The 10,669-nt window shown below is 44.1% G+C and overlaps 1 protein-coding gene across 1 annotated transcript; it reads left to right on the forward strand.

The window, feature by feature from the left end:
- The first annotated feature begins 243 nt into the window (after nt 1-243).
- On the forward strand, nt 244-10,348 carry LOC146341357 (vomeronasal type-2 receptor 26-like). The gene is made up of 4 exons (XM_084807393.1): nt 244-258; nt 991-1,218; nt 6,026-6,152; nt 9,441-10,348. Exons 1-4 carry the CDS (start codon nt 244-246, stop codon nt 10,346-10,348), a joined length of 1,278 nt encoding a protein of 425 aa, XP_084663519.1.
- The last annotated feature ends 321 nt before the right edge of the window (nt 10,349-10,669 follow it).

Raw genomic sequence — 10,669 nt, forward strand, 5'->3', positions numbered from 1 at the left:
GTCATCTTAAAGGTGCCACAGGATACTTACCTAACTGTCATGTTATTCTATCCCCTCCCACACATTCCAGCCAATTGTGACCAAATCAACTGACCTAACTGGCAAATCACTAACAATTAAAGCCAATTAACCACAACTATATTCTGTGTAGATCAGGTGACTAAACCCCACAAGCCCAACCAATGAACTGATGAGTCAAAAATTCCTGCTTAGCACCACAGCAAGGTAACTGGCTATTATCACATGGAAACATGGAGGGTAAGTGGGGAGCTGTCAGAAGAGAAAGAGGTCTGGCTTGGGGCAGAACTGCCTTAAATAAGCTGGACTCTGCCCCCCTTCCATACTGTCACAACACTGTCTGGTGCATTACAGATGATGCACTTTATCTTCCCACTCCGGACAGGCCACAAAGGGCTTCACCACCCCGATCTGCCAGCTGGGCTAGAAATGGCTTTGGAACCAAATCTGCTATTTCAGGCCTCGTACCAAAATAGACTATTTGTTAAAATATCCTCTCTGATCTTTATGCTCCATTATCTGAGCTAGATCCATCCAAAGCTGGGTTTGAAATGAGCCTTTCTATCTCCTTAGGAGCAATTTATATTTCTTCTTATATTATAAGAACACTTCCACATTTCAAAGCTCAAACTTTGTTTTCATTCTTCTTGTTAGCTGGTATACATATCTTTTTTTCAGTGAACGTTCCTTATGTCTATTTATGAAACACAATGTGTTTTATGTTGAACAACCTTTCCATGGATACTTCTGGACCAATGGATTAAGAAGTTATTGTTTTCTGATGGTCAGTAAATGGTTGGGCAGCGGGGGTGGGGTGGGCAATAATGCTAAGATGTGAGAGAACATTGGGCTTTGCTCTAAAATAGTCATATGAATATTGTGCATCAAGGGCACAATTTCTAACTCAGTGGGGAAGTTGCAAATCCTTGTCGACTAGTTGCACCTTTTTGTGAAACTTCTGTTTCCCTTTAGCTCCACCACTTCCTGACATCTGTGTCATTTAACAATACTGCTGGGGAAAATATTGCGTTTGACAAGAATGGGGCGCTAGTTCCAGAATTTGACATCATAAATTGGGTCACATATCCAAACCAATCTTTCGTTAGAGTGAAAGTTGGAAGGATTGATTTCCAGGCTCCCCCAGATGAAGCATTCACCATTAATGAGGATTCCATCAGATGGCATAGCTGTTTTAACCAGGTAGGACTTAAATGCAGGCATTTGGGGAAGTGCCCCGGTTTTGAATGGTGTATGTGTATGTGGATTTCTCTTTTTCAGCATGATGTATGAACTATTGTTGTGCCATCTGGACACCTCTCTGTATATCCAGTGTCCATACACACTAGGGATGAGTAGGGATGGCAGAGAATTCCACCACAGGCCCCAATGAGGGTACAGACTTCAACTGCAGATTGTGTCCAGGGCTGAATTCATTCCGGATGTGGTGAACTGTATAAAATCTTGATCAAAAGCAAACTGAAAAATAGTTCTCATACATCCCTCATCCTCACAAGCAGAACTCTTTGTTGGCCTATTCAGATAGCATACTGCTAGGACAGTGGTAGGCAACCTTTGGAACTCAGGGGGTCACATTGCTCTCCCAAACCTCACTGGGGGCTCTACCTCTGTTCTCCCTGAAAATAAAATTGCCAAGGTTTTCCTGCTGCTTCCACAGTGCCAAATTTTGGCAGTGAAGTGGTGTTGTGACAGTGAGGGCTGCAAACAAGACAAAAAACAGGCATATGGCCCACGGGCTGCATGTTGTCTGTCTCTGGTCAAGGAATTTCTCTGTAGTGTGATGAGTGGGTCTTCATCCTCAACAGTGAAACTCTTTGTCAGAGACTTCAGATAACATACTAACTAGGGAAGTGGTGTGCAAAATCTGGGGGCCAAAGGACCACCTGGACACCTCCAGGGGTTGCATCCCTACCCCCTGCCATGCCACCAAATATTCTGCCAAAATTCTGAAAGTGTGATGTTCCTTGAAAACAAGGTCTGCCACCCTTGCATGCTCTGTTTTACTGCCATGCTGCCACATTTTGGCACTGCAGTGGTCTGGGGTAGGGATGGCGGAGAAATCCTCCACAGACTCCAAAGAGGCCAGATTCTTTGGAATCCAGCCCCTCGGAGTCCATGGCGGAACAGACTACTCCCTTGCTCTCCGAAATCCCCTCCGGGATGGAACCTACCTGACAGCAGCTGGTCCAGATCGCCGTCTTCGTTCTGCTGCCGGGCTGCAGAACAAAATATTTACATAGCCAATCATGGCCAACGACAGGGACGCAAATGGCATCCCCTACACTGGACACCATTTGCGTCCGCAGACCAGCCACGACCAGAAGTCCGGCCTGAGCCGGCCGGCAGCTCCATGGACTCCACGCGGAGTGGAGCCGGCTGGGGAGGATTCTGGGGGGAGGGCCTCCCCCTGCCTGCAGATGCCCCGGACCAGAACGGGGTAAGTACTTCATACACCCCTAGTCTGGGGGCAGTGTGGGCTGCGATAATGGCAAAAACAGGCATACAGCTGTGTGTTGCCCATCCCTGGTCAAGTTATTGCTCTGTGGTATGATGAGGTTTCCACTACTACAGTTGATTTTAACCATGAGTGTGTTAGACATAGGGATGGCAGAGAATTCTGCCACAGATCACAGTGAGGCTGAATGCCAGTGCATTCGGCCCCCCAAACTCCGTGGCAGAACGGCCTGCCACCCCCCCGCCCCCCCACGGATCCCCCTGGGACGAGATTCACCTGGGGCGGATCTTCCGGGCGGCGGCGGCTTTGGCAGCGGTGGCAGCGGCTGTGGCGGCTGGTCTTCCAACCGGCTGCTGCCGCCGCCATTTCCACTCTTGGGAAAAAAAGAAAGAAAGAAAAAGAAAGACATGATAGGCTACATAAAGATTTACGTAGCCTATCATGGCTGGGTGGGTTAAAAACAAAACAAAACCGTGTACGCAAATGGCGGCGGCTATGGCCGCCACCATTTGCATTCCTTATTTTTGCCCCCTTAATCTACGTAAATATTTACGTAGACTGTGATGGCAAAAATAAAGGGGAATGCAAATAGCGTAGCGGGCGCTATTTGCCTCCCTTTTTGATTCCCCGTTTTAGCCTACGTTTATGTAGGCTAAAACGGGGAATCAAAAAGGGACGCAAATAGTGCCCACTATGCTATTTGCGTTCCCCTTTATTTTCACCATCATAGTCTACGTAAATATTTACGTAGCCTATCACGTCGTGGGTTGTTGTTTTTTTAAACCTAGTTTAAAAAAACTAGTTTTTTTTTTAAACTTATGAGGGCGAAAATAAAGGGGAACGCAAATAGCGTAGCAGGCGCTATTTGTGTTCCTTTTTGATTCCTCATTTTAGCCTATGTAAATATTTACGGCTCTGGGTAAAAAAAAAAAAAAATTAAACCGCGTATGCAAATGGCGGCGGCTACGGCCGCTACCATTTGCGTTCCTTATTTTTGCCCTCTTAATCTACATAAATATTTACGTAGACTATGACGGCAAAAATAAAGGGGAATGCAAATAGCGTAGCGGACGCTATTTGCGTCCCTTTTTGATTCCCTGTTTTAGCCTACGTAAATATTTACGTAAATATTACGCTTCCGCGGAGCACATCCGGCTGTGGAGGATTCTGGGGGGAGGTACGGAGTGCCTCCCCCCCGGCGAGGATTCCGGGGGGAGGGACGGAACGCCTCCCCCCCACCATCAACATAATCCGCAAACAGGTAAGTGACTACTATACATCCCTAGTTAGACACTGGATTAAGTCTTAAGGCAATTCATCTTTGCTTCTGCTTTTATTATATAGGTAAAGTAGTGCTCTGCTGAACCTCTTCACACATTTTCAGGAGTTGGCAACTCTCTAATGGTGGAAGGACTGAATCTTTATTTTTTGGAGGAATGAAGTGGACTTATGATTTATGAGAAGAGGTGGCAGAGGATTTTCACTTTTCTTTAGTCTTTCAGGCCCCAAGCCAGATATGGCAAGGGTCAATGCCCAAGACAATTCCTCTAGCAGTAGAGTAGGACTAAGAAACTTCATAAGGCCTGAGAATTGTGAAGCATCTTTGAATCTACCAGGCACTCCATCTTCTCCAACTAGATTGGAGCCTGAAAGACCCAGGAAAAATGTGGGTGGATGGAGGATAACTTGGAAGTAAGCACAAATGGTGAGATTGTACATCCAATCACAGGGAACAGTTTCCTATTTCCTAGCCTTGTGGAACTTGAGCCAACATGAGATCATCTTAAACCACCAAGGTTTTTTTTTTTTTTTTTTTGTCATTGAATTTGCCTAGTTTTTGAAAGAAAATTTAAATTCTGAAAAACACCCACATAGAAAACAACAGCAAGAACAACAGCAACAACACAGCAAGTCATTAGTTGGGCTGGTGTGTGTAAATGAATAGATCTGTCCCTCTATTTTCACAAAGGCCTATGTCTGAGTAAGCCTGAACAGTGTCATGCCTTCGCCAGAAACCATGGTCTCGGAGGAAGAATCTAATTCAGAAATAGGATTTGATTTAGGGCCTAGTCAGCTTTTGGACTGTGAGGGTGCTGGGAATTCATCTCTCTCTGGCTTCACAGTAGGTTGTGATCAGAAGGATGCAGTTACTTCCCCTCTCCTACATTCAGAGTTCGCTTGGGAAAAAGCAGCCAGCTAACCCCAGTCTGAGGAACATTCCTGGATAAGAGTCCAGGAAGCAGACTTGACTGAGGAGGAGGTGTGCCCAGGGCTGTCTCCCCAGCAATGCTGGTGACTGAAAAGGAAAGAAGAAAACCAGTGAGTCAGGCAGAGTTCTCAGCACCAGGCTAAGATTTCCAGTAGGACTGGATTAACAAGTGAGGAACTCCAGTCACCCCACACCCACTTCCTCATAAGTGCAGGATAAGCCACAGCTGGTAAAGAATTGTGTAGAATGAGCAAAAGAACTGAAAAGGGGCAGGTGAGACCACAAAAGGAGCCTTTTAAGTGTAAGTATAAGCCATAGAATCTACTAGCCCCCAAATTTCTAGTTATAATGTTGGAATTTGAGGCTGATTTTAACCATTTTCTGAATGCCTTCACAGGGCTACATATATGCAGTTATTTATATATAACTGAGTGTATGTGTGTTCATACAGGAGTTTCTGGATGATAGCCCTGTGTGTGTGTGTGTGTGTGTGTGTGTGTGTTTCCTCATTGAAGTGTATACCTTCACCTGGAAGAATATATGACAGAATACTATAACACTTACACTGGTGCTGTAATAAAGGTTCTCAGTTAGCACACCAAAGAAACAAGGGATTTTTTTCATTTTTGGACCTTGAATTACTGTTTCATTATTCAAACAATTGTTCATAAAAAGTACTATTGCTGATCTACACAGAAATAGGTCCCAATATGTTTAGTGGTGCTTGCATAGGATTGTGCTCTCTGGAAAAGTCACTAATTCTACTTAAACCAGTATAAATATATGTAGACCAGTTGTATATAGGTTTTTTTTTTAAAAAAAAAAACTCCACCCACCAAAAGAGAAAAAAGTAAACACTATATATCCTTAAAAACTGACCGCCCCCCAAAAAAATGAATTTCAAAAAATATTTCTTGAGAAGATTGTATTCAGAACCTATTTAAAAATGAGGAGGGGGCGGGGAAAGTAAGCAAGAAGAACAGGATGCTTATGTCTCTATCCCGAACCATATAACTATCTATCTAGAGAGTATTGGGTTCACATCCCTGATCTGCCATGATTTTCAGTAGGTCACCATGGGCCAATCTCTGTCTGAACCTAGCCTATGAAACTTAGGAATCATGTACCTGATATCCAACCTGTCCCCAGGCTAGCAAGGGACACCATTTCTCCTGCTGTGGCAAAAGCACAGGATCTCTGCTCCCCCACATTCCTGCTCCACTGCACCTCTACATCAACACTTCATTGCATACCATGTTCTCTCATGACTCTTCCCCCCCCCCGACCTCAGAAAATTAATATTCTCCTCTTTCATGTCTGAATAGGCACAGCCAGTTTCTCTGTGCAATGCCAACTGCCAACCTGGTTATAGGAAGAAAAGGAAGGAAGGGGAGCCCTTTTGCTGCTATGATTGCATCCCATGCCCAGAAGGGTGGATATCTAATCATAAAGGTGAGAGCTATAGTGTTCAGTGAGCTCAAAAAGTCTGACTATAATCTGGAGGATTATGCAAGTTATTATGCACCCTGTGCATAGAACTTGTAAGCATCCATGTTCTCCAATGTTACCTTTCTTCAAAATTTGAATAATGACTTCTGAACTTGTCATTGCATATATGTATGTGTGTGTGAGAGAGGTGTGCATGGGGGGTTGTCGCTAGCTTTAACTCATGAGATCAGCAAATATCAGAGTTTCTCTCTCTCTCCCAGGTAGGAGTCAAGCTCCTTTTCAACACTGGATCCCTCAAGATAAGAAAAGGTTTCAAAATACTCCTTATCTGAATTTCCCCTCAAATTTTACACTTCCAGGTTACCTGATCTTATTTCTGAAAAGGAAGTGATACATTAGGGACTTTCCTTTGCTCCATTTTTATTTCTAGTTCCTGCACATAGGTCTCTGTGTGCACCGCTTGCCACAGTTTTCAGTTCCTTCCCACCTCCATATTACAAAACTGCAGAGGTGTCTTGAAATATAACTTGGTGTGATTGAAGATTCATTTAGTTAATTGGGATGAGATTTGCAGCCCTACATTTCCAACATAAATTTATAAACCCAGCCTCCACCCTGCTCAGCCCCAAAGGGTAAATTTCATGTGCTAATATGTACAGTTTTATCAGATTCTCTTCTGTGGTGTTTTACTAGGGTATGGGATTGAATGTGGGAACCAGTAGAACACTGTTTCAAGAGAATCCTTTTACAAGATTATGTCCAATCATCTAAAAAAACAAAATTCCTTTCAGAGGAGGGGCAGAGTGTTGTTGGTGTTTTTCCCTTGTAGATGAATGAACTGAATGTATTGAAGGCTGTAAAATGTATATGATTCATTTACAGAATTAATATAATAAATTATGTTTATTGAATTTAACTTCAGAGAAGTAGATACTAGGATAAATCAAACCCATGGATTGTATCAGGATATGTCCCAGCTAAGTAGTCCTTGTGCCCTCTGACCCACAGTCTGATTCAGCAGAATTGGTTGATTTAGAACCCTGTTCACTCATGAGAAACTCAGGACATAGGAGCTTGGTTCTGCCTGTTTCTCCCATCTGATAGCAGGCCAAGGGAGGGTAAGACTCCCTTTCAGCCACAGCTACAACATACGGTTTTGAGTCAAACCTCTGATTTACAGCCTGAGAATGTGGGAACAAAGCAGGAGGAAGACTCCACAGGGGAGGGCTTTGGGGGGGGTGTCACCCAGGTTGAGATGCCAGCTCAAGTGGGTAGAACAGAGATGCCTTGTTCAGCACAGCAGTCATGTACAGGCTAGATTTCCCTTTTAGAATAGAACATCAGAAGATGGGCTGTAGCAGTCTCTCCCCTGTACTTAGGGATGTCACGAGTGGCCAACTGGGTCCTGGAGTCCACTGGATTCCCCCCAGCTCCCCCCCCCCCCGGCTGAGCCATGCAAGCAGCTGGCACTTACCAGACTTGTCTGCTCACATCCGGCAGGTGCCTGCCCTCTGTGTGAGATGCCATTTTTACACAAAATGGCACCTACGTAGTTGTTTTCTGTAAGTTCAATCTTATGGAAATGGCAGCTGTAAAAGGGCAGTTTCAGTAAGATTGCAGGCAGCTGTTTGACAGGAAAAGAATGAGAGGAACTTGAGGGAAGCCCCTCTCATTCTCTTCTTGCCCCACTGGTGCCACTGCCCCCACAGTAGCCAGGATGGGAGGAGAAGAAGGGAGCTCCTTCTCTCCCTCCCCTCCCAGCTACCATGGTGGCAGCAGCTTGACAGGAGAAGAATGAAAGGGCCTTCCCTCAAGCTCCTCTCATTCTCCTGTCAAACCACTGCCTGTAATCTTGCCAAAATGGCCCCTTTACAGACTCCATTTCCATAATATTGAACTTACAGAAAACGATGAAACACCATTTTGTGTAAAAATGGCATCTCGTATGGAGGGCAGGCAGCTGCCAGATCTGCTCATCAGGCTCACAGCTGCACAGCATGCAGGTCCAGCTGAGCACAACAGCTTGGCAAGTGGGTCTGGGATGCACAAGTGGGGGTGGCAGCTTGCTGAGTGCCCAAGAAACCTGGATGGAGGTGAGTCCATCCATTCCTACCTGTACTTAAGCCAGTGTACAGGCTGGGAGCTATTGCTAGAAGCAATGTCTCTAATGTCTGGACCACTTTCTTGTTTAGACTCAACCTATCTTTAGTCTTGTACACAACCTGAAACCTGAACTTAGTTTCCTGGGAGTGTGGCTCATAGAGACCCTGCATGGGAACATCTCTTCTGCCTGAACTCTCTCTTGCCTGGACTTGCCATCATTTTAATTGCCTGAGATACTACCTTCCCTGAGTATATCATGAATCATGAACTTGAGACTCTTGTCAGACCTAAAATTGATACCAGGAGCCAGATCCAAGGCCAGGGAGCCTGCTTTAGGAATGTCATCTGTCTTTGCCCAAACAGCTTCCTTGCCTGATCTTATTGTGAATTGTGGACTCTTCTCTGTTTGAATTCTGTACCATAGGTTTACTGATTTGTACTATAAAATACTGAACTTTAACCTTGCCTGCAATTCTGTAGGACTCCAGGTGTTGGAACTGTCTCTTGAACAAAGCAGCATGCCAGTCGCTTTGCCTAAGCTACCTGATCTAGGGTGGGATTATAAACATATAAAGCTAAGTACAGTGATCTCTAAAATGTTGATGTGGGTAACTTGATCTCCTACAATAAGAGCCTCAGTGAGATTGTTGTCTGTGTAAGGTGCCAAAGACGTACCAGAAAGACTTTAACAAACTGGAGGAAATTCACTCATTTTCCTTGTTCCTTAATTATTTCTCCATCACTATCCATACATTTTAGTATAGCTTCCTGACATAATTACAATGGACATACCACAGTCCCACTGCACCTTATTGGCTGCTCTTGAACTGGGAAGGAAAATGCAATATACTGAAAATGCAGGACATGGAATAACACATGCAAGATAGCATGGGGAGGGAGGGGGGGAACCAGGCTAAAAACTGCAGTTCTGGTGGAAACCTCTTATTGTTTCAAAGGCATTGTTCAGCCCATGGTGTCTCAGAGATGGTACTCCTATAAACCCACTGAGCACAGTGCCACATCTCACAAAATCAACACAGAATGGAATATGTGAGCAACAGTAACAGTTATAACATGTTTCTTAGATGTATAAATTATTGTACCCCCCTTTCTTTCTAAAGCAAGTCTTAAAACAGATAGATATGGCATTGTTGTTTATTGACAACACAACTTTTTTCTTTTTTTCAGACATGGATGATTGTTCCAAATGCCCAGATGATCAATATGCAAACAAGCGCCAGAATGTATGCATCCCCAAAATTGTAACCTTCTTATCTTATGAAGAACCTTTAGGAATCAGTTTAGCCATTTGTGCTCTTTCATTTTCTTGGGTCACTGCACTGATGCTAAGAACATTTATGAAGCACCACAACACTCCCATCATCAAAGCCAACAATCGAGACCTTACCTACACTCTCCTCATCTCTCTCCTGCTTTGCTTCCTTTGCACATTGCTGTTCATTGGCCAACCTGAGAAGGTAATGTGTCTCCTCCGCCAAACTGCCTTTGGCATTGTCTTCACATTGGCTGTTTCTTCCGTGTTGGCAAAAACCATCATTGTGGTTCTAGCTTTTATGGCTACACGACCAGGAGCCAGGATCAAGAAGTGGGCAGGGAAAAGAAGACTGGCCAGCTTCATTGTTCTCTTTTGTTCCATTTTTCAAGCTGTCATTTGTGTTGTGTGGCTGGCAACCTCTCCCCCATTTCCAGATACTGACATGCATTCCACGAGTGTAGAAATTGTACTACAATGTAATGAGTCATCATCAATAATGTTTTACTGTGTCCTGAGCTACATGGGCTTACTGGCTTCTGCTAGTTTCACTGTGGCTTTTCTTGCCCGGAACTTGCCAGACAGTTTTAATGAAGCCAAATATATCACTTTCAGCATGTTGGTGTTTTGCAGTGTTTGGTTGTCATTTGTTCCAACCTACTTGAGCACCAAGGGAAAATATATGGTAGCTGTGGAGATCTTCTCTATCTTATCCTCTAGCGCTGGATTGCTGGGTTGCATCTTTTTCCCCAAATGCTACATTATTTTGTTGAGGCCTGAGCTGAATACTAGGGAGCAGTTAATATGGAGGATAAAACTCTGAAGAAGTAACCTTCTCAGTTGCTTTGTTGTATTGCTCATTCAACTCATTATAACTTAATAATAGAGCGGAGTGGCATTTTTATGAAGAATATGCAAGGTGATATAGCCATGAATGTTCACTATATATTAGAAGGGCATAGGATTGCCCTTTAGTGAAGATGAGTCATCCCCCCCCACCAAGTTCTGCCATGATAAGCCTCAAAATGCTACTGCTTATAAAAAATGATATTTGTTGAGCTAATACATTGAAGCTTGGCATCCATGATCTACCTGAAAGCTCCTCCAATTGTGCAAACTTGGAAACCATGAGACAAATTACCAC

Source organism: Heloderma suspectum, chromosome 6, assembly GCF_057233095.1.
Source record: "Heloderma suspectum isolate Gila_16-S chromosome 6, 16-S_ref, whole genome shotgun sequence".
In the NCBI taxonomy this organism is placed as follows: Eukaryota; Metazoa; Chordata; class Lepidosauria; order Squamata; family Helodermatidae; genus Heloderma; species Heloderma suspectum.

Coding starts and splice junctions, on each gene's coding strand:
- LOC146341357 (XM_084807393.1), top strand. Junction 1,219..6,025: donor GGCATAGCTGTTTTAACCAG/GTAGGACTTAAA, acceptor ATGTCTGAATAG/GCACAGCCAGTTTCTCTGTG. Junction 6,153..9,440: donor GTGGATATCTAATCATAAAG/GTGAGAGCTATA, acceptor TCTTTTTTTCAG/ACATGGATGATTGTTCCAAA.